The sequence below is a fragment of the Cyprinodon tularosa genome, unplaced genomic scaffold (assembly GCF_016077235.1).
Source record: "Cyprinodon tularosa strain WSP-4 unplaced genomic scaffold, ASM1607723v1 ctg140, whole genome shotgun sequence".
Classification (NCBI taxonomy): domain Eukaryota; kingdom Metazoa; phylum Chordata; class Actinopteri; order Cyprinodontiformes; family Cyprinodontidae; genus Cyprinodon; species Cyprinodon tularosa.
In genome coordinates this window covers 1,364,941-1,381,707 of record NW_024038221.1, presented here as the reverse complement: position 1 = coordinate 1,381,707, position 16,767 = coordinate 1,364,941, and the positions used below count along the sequence as shown (strand labels likewise).

Sequence of the window (16,767 nt, the reverse complement as noted above, 5' to 3'; positions counted from 1 at the left end):
TTTTCCCTTTTCTGTGAATGGTTGCACTGCAACAACAAAAATTCCCAAAAGGGATTAATAAAGTAATTCTTATTCTGATTCATGAATCCCTTGGCAGGATTCAAATGAGCATTTTTATTCTAGATTAATTCCAAGATTAGAGTGAGATTAATCTAGATTTTAAAAATTAATCTATGCTCACCTCTGAATATTAGATTAATCTAGAATTTTTTAAAATATCTATGCTCACCTCTCAATATTAGATTAATCTAGAATTTTTTTTTAAATATCTATGCTCACCTCTCAATATTAGATAAAACTTAAAAAATGTTGAACAGCCTGTTCTGATTTGGTCTGATCAATGCAATGGGTTTTATTTCACTTAGAAACTGTACTGCAAAACTCACCTTGCAGCACCAGGAGCACTTGAGCCTGGACTTTCAACATTATGGACCAAGTCCTGCAATTATCCAAACAAGCAGTAAGGATCAGAAAGTTTAAAAATGCGAGAAAGAACACAAATAAACTGAGATGTAATGTAGAGTAACAAAGCCAGATGTAAAAGTTGAATTAAGTATATAAAAATTAAAAAATGTAACAATTCCTTCCTTGAGAAGGAAAAACAAAGATTTTGAAAGACAATTTAGCCTCTGATAGATAAGTTACTACTCAAGAATAGGTCTCAACAGGAAAACAGAGGCAGCCAGCTTTGTCTACGTGATCACCAATCTACCAGGATATTCACAAAAACGAATTCCTTAGGTGTTGCAATGATTCATTTGATTAAATGTTTATGCAACTGCAACAGCTCATGATTACTATCTTTTCCAACGAAAGCCTGTTTGTCTTCTGGTGTCGGTGTGTGTGCCAGATAATTATATTAGTTAAATATTTTTTAACCCCTTGGTTGATCATGAAGTGGATCGGCTTTTATGGGCTGCAGTGGAATTTAACAAAAGCTCCCAGACGCCCAATTCTGCCGGGAGTGTTTTCAGTTAGACCAGATCAGATCAGGATTGCATCATTGTAGTTATGAAGGTGTATGATTAAATTAGAACAAAAGAACCAGTCAATGGTTTAACCAGCCCACCAGGATCTCCCGTTCCTGTTCTTTATCTACTGTATTCACCATTCATGTTGTTTTACCGTCACAGGTTAGTGAATTTAAATAATTAGTATTTCTTAGTAACCGTTTCAACTTAATGATCTTACTTTTTTAGTGCTCCCAATTAACTCTATGAACATATTTTTTATTATATAAAAGTCCAGAAAATACAATCAAATTATTGCACATCTCTTTTACTTGTAAACTCGATCTGATCCACTTTGCTTTTTATGAACTGATTTCTTGCCTGAACAATCCGCTTGGCTCTAGATTGAAGTGGATCTGAAGCAGGAAGCTACATGAATAGAACAGACAAGTGAGTTAGAAAAGTGGCCAACAGCCACTGTTTTTTAATGCTTCAGAAACACGTCACAGCGCTTTCATTGGAAACGATCTGGTGTACTAGAATTGGTTTTATCAGTCATGACATCATTTTACCAGGAGAGCCGCACCCTGGCACGCAGCCGCTGCTTCCACCTCAGGTGAAACCGAGGGGTAAGAGATATTAAGTTGCTTTAGGCTGCATCTGTTTGCAAAAAGAGATGTCTTAGCATGACCCGTCTATGGTGCTGCACTGAAGGAACTCAACAACACTGTTGAGTGTTACTGTCAGCACATCAATTACTGTTTCCAATTACTGTACATAGACTGTTAGAATCCCATTTTGATCAGGGTAATATGTCTTTCATTTTTTTTTATTTACTTTTATCATCTAACTAGTTTACAAACAAAAAAACATCCTGTCAGCAAGTCGTACAATTAGGAATTTTATTCAAATGCAGTCAGAATTGACGTTCTTCAGTAGCTAAGAGGCAAACTGACCTCCATAAGCTGTGTGATTCGCATGCTATCAAAAATAAAAATAAAAAATTAAGAAAAAATCATAGCGTAAATCTATGAGAAAATGGTCATGAGTAATTTCCAGTTGTGTTTTAACATTATAATTTTGATTAGTCTTTCACATTTAAAGATTCATTGCTATGCAAATACCCTATGGGGGGAGGCTGTGGTGATAATAGCAGCAACATAAATTTCAAATAGAAATTAGCTCAAAAAAACATTGTCATCCTTATTTATTCAAAAAGCTGTATGAAAGAGGTTCAATATATCAAATAATAAAAAAACTATCAACTAAGAGCTATTAGCACAGTGCAATTTAGAACAAAGGACAACCACTGCTTTTGGACATTGTAGCTTCCTGTTAATTCCCCAGTTGTCACCTCCTGCATATTGTTCAAAGAATAATACCAATTGTTTACAGCTGAAAGTATACTGAAAAAAAATGTGGACTACCATTTACTTAGAAAAAGCTAGGTAACTTTTTCCACTTAGAAATTCTTTGTTAATCTCACTTAATAGAATCTAAGTTGGTTTTACTTACTAAGAAGAGTGGATTTAACAAACTCCTGTACATTTTACAGCCAAATTTCTCTCACCAACAAAAGATGTAGTTTAGTTGATAAGAATCTAGAGAAGCAAATTAACCAAATCATGTTTTTGGACCCACGTATGAATGGGGAGAACATGTGAACTCCATGCAGAAATATCCTGGACAGACAATCAAACCAAGAACCTCCTTGCTGCACGACAACAGTGCTACAAACTGTGGCACTATACAGCTGATAACTTAACAATATTTTATATATTTCTGACCTAAACATGGGCAGGTAATGAAAAAAGCACCAAGTTTACTCCTAATTTCCAAGTACATATTAATTGCTTCTGTTAAGTTGGGAACTTATTTAGTTTTGTTAATCACATTTAATAAGATTGATTACATTTACTTGTCTTTTGACGGATATAAATTTACAAATTAATTCTAACACATTAAATATAAGGTGTAATTTTGAAGTAAAGGAAATTAGAGGACATTTTCCTTCAATTGTAACTAAAAACCTAGATACTGTAATATTTCCAGGAACAAAAACACATTTTTTTTCAAGGTATGGTCCAATTAGTAACATGGACTTGAGAAATATCTCTGAGGAAAAGATGGCATTTACAATTAAAGCAAAGAATTCTGCTTTAAGTGACAAACTGTCAACTTCAACACATATCTGTGAAGAATCTCAGTCTTCCAGGTTATGTCTACCTTAAAAATTTCAGTTGAGAGAACGGGACGTGAAATCCACCTTTTGTTTTTGTTTTGTTTTATTCCCCTATTTTTTTTTGTTACGCCTACAGTATATTATTCTCAGTGCTACCCACCATCAGTTAGAACCGAGGAAGCCGCTTGGGTGAAAGGCGAAACGTCTTCTAGAAAACTTTAAATCCAGATGTCTGTGCTAAACTTTCCAAAGTCAACTAGAAAACAGCCTTAGGTCAGAAGCCACCAGACTTTCACTCAGCTTTTCTCAAGGTGTTTCGACACCCATCCAACTGTCAACTATGTCTTTGTAAATTCCGTTGGCTAGCACTAAAGAAATCTGTTTTGTTTAATGTGATGTTTTTAAGCACCACTGAGGCCAATCTTCCTGAGCACAGTCAGATGCAAATCAACAACCCACTTGTCATTCTCCAGGGTTGTTGCGGTCTTTTGTTTTCTATGAGTTTTGTGTTAGCTATTTGAATCATGACAAGTGTTGTCTTTCTTCCCTCTTTCAAACCATCTGTCCTCTCTGTCCAAAAGCTGAACACTTTGATCATCACAGTTCCTGTCCTTTGTTTTTTGAGGTAAAGTGGACCGCTAACTTTTTCCCAGAGCTGCTGGGTCTCTTGTTCTGCAGGATTTGCTTGTGTAGTTGTTTGGTTTCTCCAATATAGGACTCCAAATAGTCCTTACTGCACTGAACAATGCCAAAAAACAAAGTGAGGCAAGTATGGTTTTGTAGCTTCAACTACAGATTGCTCTTGTGCGAACAAACAAAACTGACAAGGACTCATGAACAGGTGTTGAAACGGTTTAGAAAAACTGAGCGAAAGTCCAGTTTGCTGCAATTAACCCTGTTTTGTGACTGCTCTAGCTGTGTACATTCAATGCATTCAAATGGGCACCACTTAGTTGGATTGCTATAAAAATGCTAGCCACAGTATGTCGTTATGAAACATTACACTGCCATTGTTGGTATACATACCCAATTTGATTTTAGTTGTGTGGCACACAAGCCTTTTTTTTCATTGCAGCTGGAGAGGAAATTGGGTTGAGATAGATGGGAAAGATACACAACCCAAGGTCTCCGTGTCTGACTGACGGTGGGATTGAGATCTGATTGACAGCCTGAATCAGAAAAACAGGGTATCAATCTGGGCCAGAATTCTGTTACGCAGACTGAGGCCTGCTGCCCTTTTTGCCTCCACTAAACCAACCTTAAACTCAACACAGTACCCCCTACCCTTAGAAAAACTTTTCCTCCTAACTTTATAAATGCAGACCGATTCTGTATGCTTCTTATACTTTAAGCTAGCAGCCACAATCTTCCTATTTATTTGAAAGAGTCGACCAAAACAAGCAATATAGCATTGGAAACAGTAATGAACTAAGACCCATATGTCTGTTTTCAGACCATATGTTATTATTAGATAATCATGTGCAGATCATCTTGTTCAGCAAGTGCTGAACTTTGGTGTTACAAAAACCTCTATGTCTTTCTTGATAGATTTGTTGACATAAAAGAAGAATAACTGAATGTTTACTAATTAGTCAACAAAGATTATATAAAGAGGGTCACCAACCTAAGAACACTGGAAAAACATAACAAATCTGGACAGAAATTAATGTTTAGATTATGGATAGAACATACATCCATCCATCCATTTTGCGTCACGCTTATCCAAAGCGCAAGGGGTGCTGGTGTCTATCTCCAGCTGTCAATGGGCGACAGGAGAGGATAGGGATAGAACACTGTTTGGTAAATGTTTAAAACCACAGTGTCACTCTTTCGCACCGGATCTCTGGTTCCATTGAAACCCTGCTAATTAGTTAATGTTCTGTTTTGTTATCAATTGTTTATAAATAGTGAAAGAAGGCTTTCATTTTCCACATGGTCCACCATCTGCTAAAAAAGCAGCTTACAGAACTTTCTCTACTCACAGAAAAAATCATATATTTTGTTCTTTATCAAAACTCTACAAAAATATTCTAAACATTGATATTACCACTATGGCAGAGGTGTCCAAGGAGGTCAGCATCAGGAGAAAAAATTAATTCCAGTGGCGGCCCAAAAGAGCCGCACATTTTGTTTCTTAAACTGAAATGAAACTATTCAAATGTCTTTTGTCTTATTTTTTAACTGATTTATTTTCCTTGAAATAAAAGTTTTAGGCATAAAATGTCTCCAGGATCATGAAAGAGGACAGTGTCATTTTCTCTTCTTCTGATCAAGCTTCAAAACATAGTGTCTCAGAATTGTACTTTAAAATGTGACATCGAATTGCGTCGCAAACAGATGCATTTCTTATTTCTATCATACAAAATATATAATTTCCTCCATATAGATTAAAATACTCTCAGCTCCTCTTTAAATATTGTGGTTACTGTCCTGACTCCAAAACCATCAGAGGTGTGTAATAACTAGTTGCATACACTGTGAACACACTATACTTATGATACTTTATATATATGATTATATATTATATATTTATGATACTTTTATTTATATGATACTACAGTATCATATACTACAGTATATATTTACTTCAGTTATATATTTTGAAAGACTTCACTTATTTGAGAGTGATCACTGGCTGCTCACCTCTAGCAATGTCTTATAATGATCAACAAAGACGTAAAAATTTCACTGGAAGTTGTTAGTCTCTGTTCTAACATTTTTATTTTTCCTTCTGTACGTGTTGTTTTCAACGTTTTTATGTTGTTAAACACCAGCCGTACTTAAACCTAAGGGTGTCTTAACTTGAACATGTTACGTTTAAATGGATGTGTAGATTATCTAGAGATAAGCAGTTTTCCATTTATTTTGAGTTTCTTTGTTTTTTCTCTATGGTCCTTTTTTTCCGTATCAGAGGGGCAGTGTTGCCTCTAAGCTATGGGCTTGCACAATCATGCACAGCTCGCACATTCTCAGCTCACATGAAAATCTAGGTAGGGCATAAAATAAAAATCCAATATAAACTGTGAATCGATTCAAATCTGATTACATTGCATAATCTAGAGGAATGGAGAACAATTCATTTTTCATTGCTATACTAGAAAAACTAAGAAATATGGAATAAATTTATTTTATTTTTAGTTTGTTTTGGGCCGTTCTAGCATCAAATTTACTCCAGCCCAACACTGGACCCTTGCAAGCTTTATTGGTGTGATACACTCTCCAAATCCAATTTTAAAAAACCACTATTAAGAATATGCAGCGGCCCAAAATATTAAAGAGTTTTGCAGGGCAGCCAGAGAACCGTTTTGAGCCTATTTTTTGTGGTTCATTTTCCAAATGACCCTTATAAATGGTTAAAGTAATTTTATACACTCTTGTTTTCACTATACCCAATGTATTATATTTGTAGGGTCTATATACAGTTAAATATGTAAACAAATAACATATACTGAATAGGATATTTATTTATTAAATGGTTATTTTTTTAATGTAAAAAAAGTTATGTTGAAAAAGTGTAATGCTTCATTTCTTCCAAATCAGGACTCTCACATCTAAAATACTACACATCTCATGAACATTTTTTTCATGTCTTTTCAGGTCAACTTACATTAAAAAATAAAAATGAACTTGTTGCTGTGATCTGATTCTTGTAGTAAGCCATGTAACTTGCTATTTGTTTTAAATGTACTGTAAAGTGCATCGCAAATAAAATCCATTATTATTAGTAGCAGTATTGAAAACAAAACAGCACAAAAACTGTATTTTGTATTTAACAGAAAAAATCTGTAATGTCTGTAAATACTCTCCATCATAAACTCCACAATAGAAAATTTAGAGCATTGTTTTAACCATTTACAATGCATTTAAAATGTGTGGTAAAAAATGTCTTTTTTATTCACTGTGGAATGTAATTTACCAAAAGTGGGTTTATTTTTAGCTTAATCAATTGATCAGAAACATGAACGAACCATTGTGTGGTTATTTTTTGAAAAGCACTTTTACTTTTTGATTCTGATGTAGCATACAAGTTAAACCTAAAAAAATTGATAGCTCATAAAGATAAAAAGCTTCACCAAAAGAGTCGATATCTAGCCTTATAATTGGATATATGATCCCATATGTAAATGTTAACTATGATGTGCCTTCAAATGGTTTATAAACTGTTCCTGTTACACCAGCTTGAGTTAATGGGATTTATTAAAAGATAAATCCACTCTGGGACTTTCATAACAGTGCTAATTAGATGGAAGTATATTTTAAGGGATGCATAAATTATTAAGCACAGAACAGGCAACCTTCTCAAACCAATAATATCAGAGGCGTTAACATCTTTCACTGATTTTTAAAACCTCCCACACAGGTTTAATCTGACAACTCCGAATGCCAAGGTTTGACAGGAGCAAATAACTGCCAAATAGGCTGCATAACAATGTGACAATTAACATAACAGAAAGTTTTCCTTGAGGTAAACTGAATTGTTTGTTAAAAGGCTCATTTAGTCGAGATGTCTAGCCTTTGGCAATCACCTTTAGCATCCAATATATAAAAAGAAAACAAGGGACAAAAAAAACTCACAAAAGCCTTACAAAATGTATCTTTGATTGCAGTGGCATCATTATAATTGGAAAAACAATGGCAGCAGAGTCTAGTCTTTAACTTTTTTTATATTGGCTGAAAGAAATGGGCAAATGGGTGGGTTTTAATAGGTTAAGTTAAACCAAGGGATACTACTTTTTGTTTTCCGATATGATAACGATATTGGAACTTTGAGGATTGACTAATACCGGCAGTATCCTGATACGGTATCAGTATTAATCACACATACTTTTATTATTTATTTGATAGTGTAGAATGATTAAAAAAAGGCTTGATTGTGATGTTTTTTAGAGAACAACATCAGGTATAAAACCAAATGTACTTTGATGCCTTTTTCTTTTGGAGAAAAGAAGATCCAGCCTATTGGCACACAACCTCTCAAATAAATTGGGATATCCTTGGAATGGCAAGATGAGGCAAATTTATTTATATAGCACATTACAGTGGCAAGACAATTGGAAATGCTGTATATGAGAAAAAAAATGTAAATTGCATTGCAGTGGCATACAGTCAACGTTCTCTAAAAGATAACCATAAACATGCACGACTAGTTACATGTCTCAACTTGAGGTTGATATCTAAAGTTTTATATTTACTTTATGTATTATGAAAACCCTAAATGTTTAAATTCTCTCCCCGTCTCTTTCACTCTCTTTTCATATATATATTTAGTAACAATATAATAGGCTATTCAAAAATATTGATACTCAAACTTATCAATACTCCAACACTATATCTGGACAAAATACTAATTGGGCATGGTATCGATACTAAAGTGAAGTGTTTGCATATTTTTGATCATTTAAGTTTTCTTGATCTTTAAAAGATGAAAACTTAAGACAACTTTAAATTATTGTCAATTGTGTTATAATTGGGTGATTATTTGCACAGTTAGCTAACTAGAAATATCTGGTTTAAGGTTTTAGTATTTTAAAAACATTAAATAATTTACAATCCAATTAAAATATAACGTGAGTTGTGATGTCAAACATTTACTTAACTGCCCTTCAGTCAGGCAGAAAAATGCTCACTGATTTTTCCCTTCTACTTAACGGTTAAAAACATTAACCGTTTTTCCAACTTCAACGTCTTTATTTCTGTACTGCTACTCTTCTCTGAAGGCTCTGTGTCCAAATGCTGGCAGGTCTGTGCTTGCCACCCTGGAAAAACTTCTTTTTTTTTTTCCTTAAACAAGTAGTTCAGCTATATGGAGGACCAGCTCTACCATATTTTAAAAATAAATACAGAAATAAAAAAAAAGCTCAATAAATAAATAACCATACAATTAATTGCTACCAAAAATAGAATAAACAAATAAATGTAGGTAGAAATTAAATTATACACTGAGACATAAATGTATATATCTCTTTTAATTAGCTTCTTTATTTATTTACTTTTGTAATATTTACCTTATTTATTTATCTATTTATTGTCCGTAATAAACTTCAATTTAATTTATTAATTACTTATTTTTAAGTGTTTATTTATGTGCATGCTATAACATTTTTGTCTGTTTTATTTTTCCTTTGCATTTTTTTTACCCTGTTTATTTCTTCAATGCTATTTATTTCTGCCTGTCGTTTTTACATTTCTTTATGCATTTCGGCCTCATTATGCAAATGAGGAGGGGTGTTTACAGCTGGTCCTTCATACAGCTACTCCTCTCACTCAATCTTAAGAGGAAATTATTTATATCCTAACTTTAACACTTCTAAATTACACCCACAGTTCAACTAAATGTAAAGCTGTAGAACAACACTTCCATTAAAATTTCTTTAAGGTTTTGGAAAATTAATTAGTATACGATGTATAAAGATTGGGAAATAGGAAAGCCTGTAAAGAAACAGCAAGAAGGCGACACACATATTTTGTCATTAAATGTTAAATGGTCTGGGTTCTTACTTACGTGTTGATCAGAACGGAAGCTGCATGGAGGTTTTTCTTTACACCGGAGTTATGTCCACAGCTCAAACCATCTGACAGATGAGGAATTCAGAGAAGCGCTCCCAGCCAACTATAGGGTTGACTCACCGTAGTGAGACTGAAGACTGGAGCGCTGGTGGGAGGGGTAAAAAAAGAGAAAAACTCCTGTTCTGCCGTGGTGCGTTAAGGAAACCTGCGAATTTACAGCTTCAACTTCAAGGGGACGTAAAGGAAGCTCGGCTGTATTTTTTTTTTTTTTAGTATTGTATTGCTTGGCTCTTTTGTGAAATGTGACTAGCTCTCTCAACCCTCGCATTGGTAATGCTAAATAAATTTTCTTCCTGTGAAGTATAACTTTAAGTGATCCTATTGGTCAGATGTGATTTTCTTTTTTATTTTATATTGTGAACTCCACTGATCATTTTGGTTTTGTGTAACTATATATGTATTTCCTTTAAATCAACGGCGCAACATTATCTGGGTGGGCCCCATAAGAAGTAGGCTACAGCACCCCATCCATTGGTGTCGACGGCTCACCATCCTGTTGAAATCTGCCATGTGTTGGGGTATAAATAAGGTCCATTCAGTCAACCCAGAATCAGGTGGGTTTAAGGCCCCGTCCACACGAAGTCAAAACGAACACGAAACGCTGATATTTTCCAAAACGTTTGCCGTAAAGACGGAGACGTAAAATAAATGTGAGCGTCCACACGAATGCATGAAAACGCTGCAAAATGTATGCCAGGCCTGTAAGTGGCGCTGTGGTGCCAAAGCAAAAAAAAGCGACGAAATGTTGGGCATGCGCACTAATATTTATACATGGTTGCCCTGCGGGTCCATTTTCGTGGTTAAGTCAAATTCAGGTGCTAAACTATGTCGTCGATATTGCTCTGTTCCTGGAGATATTCCAGAAGAAGAAGATTCTGTTTTAAGCCCGGCAGCAGGGTGAGTAGCATTAGCAGCAACGGCGCCATTGTTGTTGTGATACTGGTCGCGCATGCGTGTTTAGAGGCGACGCTATGACGCATGCGTGTAAAAAAAAAAATGCGGTTTGAGCGTAAAGATGGAAACGCGAAAACGGCGTTTCAGAATCTTCCCACTCTGAAGGCTGAATAAAAAAAAGATTGTTTACAGACCCCCGAAACGCCGGCTTCGTGTGGATGAGAGGCTGGTTTGGTGAAAAATTTGTGCGTTTAGGCCAGGGAACGTCTTCGTGTGGACGGGGCCTAAGAGGGATTTTTTTTTTGCACCATTACATCTGCAAAAAGACGTCCTAGTCCCCAACTGCGTAGGGGGCCAACCAAGTGTCAGTGACGGGGGCCCCTAAGAGGTTGGGGGCCCCTAAGCAACTGCAGTCTCTGCTGACTGATAGTTATGCCATTGCTTTAAATGGAATTCCGGAAAAAATTGCAGCGCCAATTGCAGCACAATTTATTAAATAAATAATAAAGTATTTAGAAGACAAAAAAGTTCAAGCACATAGGTTTAAACTTAAATCCTGTCAGACACGTTTCTCATGTGCCTAAATATTTAAGACACTAGTAGTAATTTGTTGCTTTATGATTTTAAGTAATTTCCCGATTTTAGGCCAGTGTTATGTATTATTATTACAGTATTATGACTTAGGTAAGATTTTACTGTTAATCACAGTTTATTGATAATGTAATAGCTTCAAGTTTTTTTTTCTTTTTTTTTTGTTTTCATTGTGCATTATACATTTTATTATGCATGTCAAATTTTAATATGAGACATGACTTTTCTCATAAAGCCAGGTGAGATTTTAGTGAATTTGGCACCTTTAACAACTTCATTTAAATACAAAGTGTTCTGTATTTTCAGCATGCATGACTTTAAGCCGAAAGTTTTTGAGGTCGAATCTCGTGAGGGCCATCTGTTGTATATCTGGCCACATATATCGAAATTGCATGCCAAATTTTAATTGAGCTCTTGAGAAATTAAAAATGCATTAAAAATAAAAAGATTTCACATGCTCAAATTTAAATCTTAGTTTAATAGTTTAAGTTAAATGTAAATTGAATAACCAAACCAAGGAAATCTAAATTAATTCTCCTGTAATTTACAGACCCTTGCAAAAGTCCACATTTGTCACATTATTTTATCAAATTAGGAATTCATCAACAAAGAAAGGATAATTAGCTCATACTTTTGAGTGAAAAAAAATGTAAATTGAATCTGGATTATATGACATCTATTATTGTTGAATACCTTTGATCTAATGCACCTTATCAACTACCTTCACAAAATTAATAATCTACATATGTGGATTATTCATAATGTCAATAAAGCTGTCAGCCACAAACTGTATCAAACTGTCATACAGGCCAAGAAGCATATTGTAACAGACACAGTTTAAACTATGAATCATGGTTAGATTAAAAACACACACACACATATATATATATGTATATCCCAAGCTTAAAACATAGTGCCGACATGATTCATACTCATAATTAACACCCAAAAGAGGCTATGAGGATAGAGATGCTCTTCTGATGTAGAAAAAGAGAGGCCACGTGTACTGTACTGTTTATAATTTTGCAATTATCCAAATAAACATATTCTAAACTGTCCTAGAAAGTATTTCAGGCATTTTGTTACAAATATGTGACTTTTTAATTTCTATGGAAGAGCAAAAGATCCTGTAAAAACATGAAAGGGAATAGCAAAGTTTCCACTTTTGGCTTGCTCACTTGCTGCTTTTTAATCTCCATCAAAATAATTGAACTTCTGAGCTCTCTATGTCTAGGATAAAAGTGAATGTGCAATGCTTGATGTGGGGAAGCCGACAGTTGAATAATTAAAGCACAAGACGGGAGACACACTTTGGAGGAGCTCACATGCTGGGTGGATGATGTCATGCTGGCCGGACAACGCCGCTGTGGGATGATGTCATCTCTGTATTTTCAAGGTTGGGATGGGATTCTAACATTCCCCTTTTTTAAGTAAAAATTTGCACCTTTGTTTTACTTAAACACAGACAGCATTTAGAGTTTTTGGTTAATCTTTATGTCATAAATGGATTATATTCAAATATAAAAAGGAACATAAATATTACATTTTATTATAATTGCTCAATATAACATTTTGTTTTAGTATTAATTTAAAAAAAATGTTTTTGTTATAAAGATCACTTTCTTGGGGTTTAGGATCTGTATATATAATGATAAATGCAAAACGAAGTAATTAAACAAAACACTTCTCATGGAGCTAATAAGCTTGCTTACTGTCATCATAGAGGTGCAGAAACCTACATGTGTTGTTGATGATGCACAAACTGTTCTAATGTTTTCACATGGAGCAGGTTGTTTTTCTGGAGCTCAAGTTTCAGGATTGCGTGATAGCCAGCAGGATGAAAAGGCCATACTATGAAGGGCAAGTGGAGGATCTCTGGACTGCTTGCAGCATTAAGTATTTTATATTCCAGGCTAGTAAACTAATGATTTGTCATTCTTCTGTTAAGTAATGTTAATTTTGATGTAATTTATCCAGATTTATTGTATGGTGTGAATAAATACTTATATTTTGACTCACTACAGCAAAATATGGAATAATTTTTTTCATGCAGTACATTGCAGCAACTCCAGGAAACAAAAAAAGCTGCTGAGAGGCTGAGGTCTGGGCGTCCCTTGTCTGATGCACTTGTTGAAAAAAGGAATCCGCTGAGATCCATTACTTGCAGATGTGAAAATTTAAATCCCTTTAGCGTCCCACAATGGGGAAATTTACTTTCTGAATTTAATCCATTCCCTTTGGGAGCAGTGTGAGGTTAAGGGTTTTGCTCGGGAACCAAGAGTGCAGGCTGTGGGGATCAAACCGGCTACTGTCAGAGAACAATTGCACTGCTCTAACCACTAGGCCAACACTCCACTAATATAAAGATTCAGCAATTTGCTTTCCCCAGCTTTGCTAATGAAGCAACAAAATATAATGGACATAAAAAATTCTGTTCAATGCTGTTTATTTATATAGCACCAATTCCCATCTCACGCACACTGTGTAACTTTTGGCCACTAGGGGCCAGTGATATTTTTGACAGTTGACTGTTTAGTATCACCTCTTGTGAGCTGGAAGAAATAAAATATTGATAGTTAGACAAACTTTTATTTTTTTACACTTGGCAGAGGATGTTAGCCACATTGTTTATTAAGTAGCAATGGAAGAGCCAGATTGCAGAGAGCAAACCATTAGAGTGGAGTGTGAAGCACATAATCGGAGCTCCACACACAAAGACGCATTTCTACACTAGCTCAGACAGAAGATGGACAATTTGCCAGAGTTGAATGCGCAGTACGAGACCATTCCGGGTTATTTTCTCAGACCCTGTCGCTGCTGCTGCCATGATCCATTTGTGCTCCTGCAGCATGTGCAACGCTGCGCAGCAGGTGGGCAGCAGGATCAAGATGCACCAGCAGTGTCACTGCTTAGCAGATTAAAACACAATGATGCAATTTAAACGTCTGACCGATGTTTATTTTTAATTTAGTCTTGTCTCGTCTTGTTGATGAAAACTCAAACCTATGGCTCGTTATGTTTTAGTCATCAAAGATCCATGTTTAGCTCGTCTGTTTTCGTTATCGTTATGAAAAAAGGAGTGTCAACGAACTTATTTCTTTATCATCCCTGACGAAAACAACACCGCTAAGGGCACTTGTCGCAAAAGTAAACAAACAGTCAGCTTCCCTTCTTTAGAGGTTTCCCTGCTCTGACAGAGCTGACTTTCATTGATTGCTGATTAACAGGCTATCGTTTAACTGCAAACTTCAGAATGCTATGCTGAAGCAGAAAATAAAATCTAAAACCTGCGGGACAGCAGCCCTCGAGGACAAACTTGGGTATGCCTGCTAGCTCTACACATGTAAAAACACCCGCTTTGCCAATGACATGAAAAACAAAAATCAACAAAGAATATCACTACAAGGTTCTACTGGTTTTGTTTTATCAAAAGTCGGAATCAGTTATTTGCGTGGAAAGATTTACATATTCAGGCTGTGGGGTTGTTAGCTTTTGTTTGTAGCCTGCTAGCTTTCTCTGATCATATTTTTCTTCTACTTAACATTGAAAATAATAACAAGGATATATGACTGTATCCTAGAAGCAAATGCTGCTGCTCTCTAGAGAGCACCGCCGGGGCAGGCAGGACCAAGGCGCTCGGCATCGGAGGACCAAGCTCAGTGATCAACCACAGCCTGCTAGCTTTCTATGCCTTTATTTTACTTCTACTAAACATTAAAAATAATAAAGATATATGACTGTATATTAGGAGTGAAGTATTAACTTATCAGTCTAAAAATAAAGTTTAGAAAAGAGAATCGGTTTTATATCCAGCTTCTTCTTTCAGGCTGCGCCAAAAACTGCTTTCTGAGATTAACTCTTGTTGGACCCAGAATTCTGGCACACAGCTTGAAGTGATTTATAAAAAGCGTTTATTAACTGCTAATGGTTGTGTGGCTCGTCAACTTGGACTAGAAGACTGGAATCTCTGTGGAGGTAGAAACACAGGTTAGTGACCACGTAACTCTGATGGGGAACGATAGTGAGCATGTGAGTCACTATCCTGGTTTTTAAATTAAGTCCCAGCCCAGAGGAAGGAGTGGAATCCAGTTGCCTGATTTTCCACTATATGCGACGGAAGCTGCCCAGAGAGTTCCGGGAGTAAAAGACAAAGGTGCTGCAAAGCAGACCGATGAGCAGGAGCCAACAGACAAGCAAGAGCAGGGGCATGCGGACGGAGAATCCAAAGCTGGTGTTGATGAGGTAGAAGTCCAGTCCAGAAGATCAGAGATCCAAAGACGTACCTAAGGGGAATCCAAGCCGGGGTCTGGACACGGATCCAAGGTCCTTAGTAGACAGAATCCAATGGAAGTCCGAAGACAGGTCAGGCAAACGGATCACAACAGGGGCAGGCAAAATTTGTTAATTTTCTATTCTCAAGTTTCTCATCTCAACAGAGCCACCCTTCCATATGTTTTTATTTCTCGACCATGGCTTGTGGCAAACTACAAATGGCATTTTACTGCTTTCTGTTCCCCATAGTATTCTTCTTTCCACTCTTCTATTAAGGCCACATCTTTGGAATGAGGGACTAGTAATGTCAGGGTACTGGGGTTTGTGTCCGTTGTGCTTTACTTAGTTTTCTGGCACCCCCAGAGGTCACTGTGTGGCCGTCATGGACACAACACTGCAGGTATGTTTTCCTCACACTAGCCACTCATCTTCTAATCACCTAGTGATGAGTATAAACCTAAAGTACCCAGAGTATAAAGGAGTTGGCTGCCAGTTTCTCACTGCTGGGAGTTTGACACATGTGGTTACGTAGCCCCTCAGAGTTTCTCTGTTTTTCTTTCTTTGCTTTTCATTTCAATGTCACCTCAGCAGTCCCAGTATTTGTCCTCAGTGCCATACTGGATGTCTTTCTAACCACAACCCTGTCATAACCTTCCAGGTCAAAACACCTTTTTGGCTTTCTCTGATCTCTATATATCCTCCATTCCTGATTTCTTCTTGTCCATTTAACAGACTAATTCCTCTGGAAGCGTCATTCTGAACTCATTACAGGACCTCATTCACTCCTCCTGGCTTACTCCTTGCTGCAACCATTACGGCCTCTTTACCTTCTCCTTTTGCATCACGTTATTTTTCCATTTCACCTCCAAATCTTCTCCTCAGTGAACTGCACCCAGGGAGTTGCCAAACAGAACTTCTTTATATTCTCCCTTGATCTAAATGAACCTGCAACATTTTCCTTACCTCTTTTGAGTTTCTGCATGAGGGTTCTGTCAACTTGGAGCCAAGTTTGTTTATAGAAAAACACTGATAATAACATGGATGAAGACAAGCAGCTGGGAAACATTGCAGAGGATGGATCGTGTCCTGAGAAGCAAGACATTCCCTGTCCATTCTTCTGGATTTTACATTTAAATGTTGATTATTTCTTAACTTCTATCTAAATTTTAATGCTATTTTAAGCTTTAATGCAGCGATGAACATGTGAGCTGTTAAAATTATTCAGCTTCTCGTGGAGGGTTTCTGCATTAAGCCTGTATTGTTAAGTTAAGCCTTTATTGTTGTATCTGTAATCTTAATTTAGAACAAAAA

The 16,767-nt window shown here is 36.2% G+C and overlaps 1 protein-coding gene across 4 annotated transcripts in view; it reads right to left on the bottom strand.

The window, feature by feature from the left end:
- The window catches only part of lepr (leptin receptor), a 64,691-nt gene that overhangs the window by 37,175 nt on the left and 10,749 nt on the right, over positions 1-16,767 (bottom strand). For 3 of the 4 annotated variants that reach the window (XM_038278387.1, XM_038278384.1, XM_038278386.1), the window contains one exon: positions 387-439. In XM_038278387.1, coding sequence (XP_038134315.1) covers positions 387-426 — 40 coding nt within the window. In that variant the 5' untranslated portion in view covers positions 427-439. Of the gene's footprint in view, positions 1-386; positions 440-9,634; positions 9,775-16,767 lie in introns of those variants that run through there. The other variant, XM_038278385.1, reaches the window with a different exon arrangement.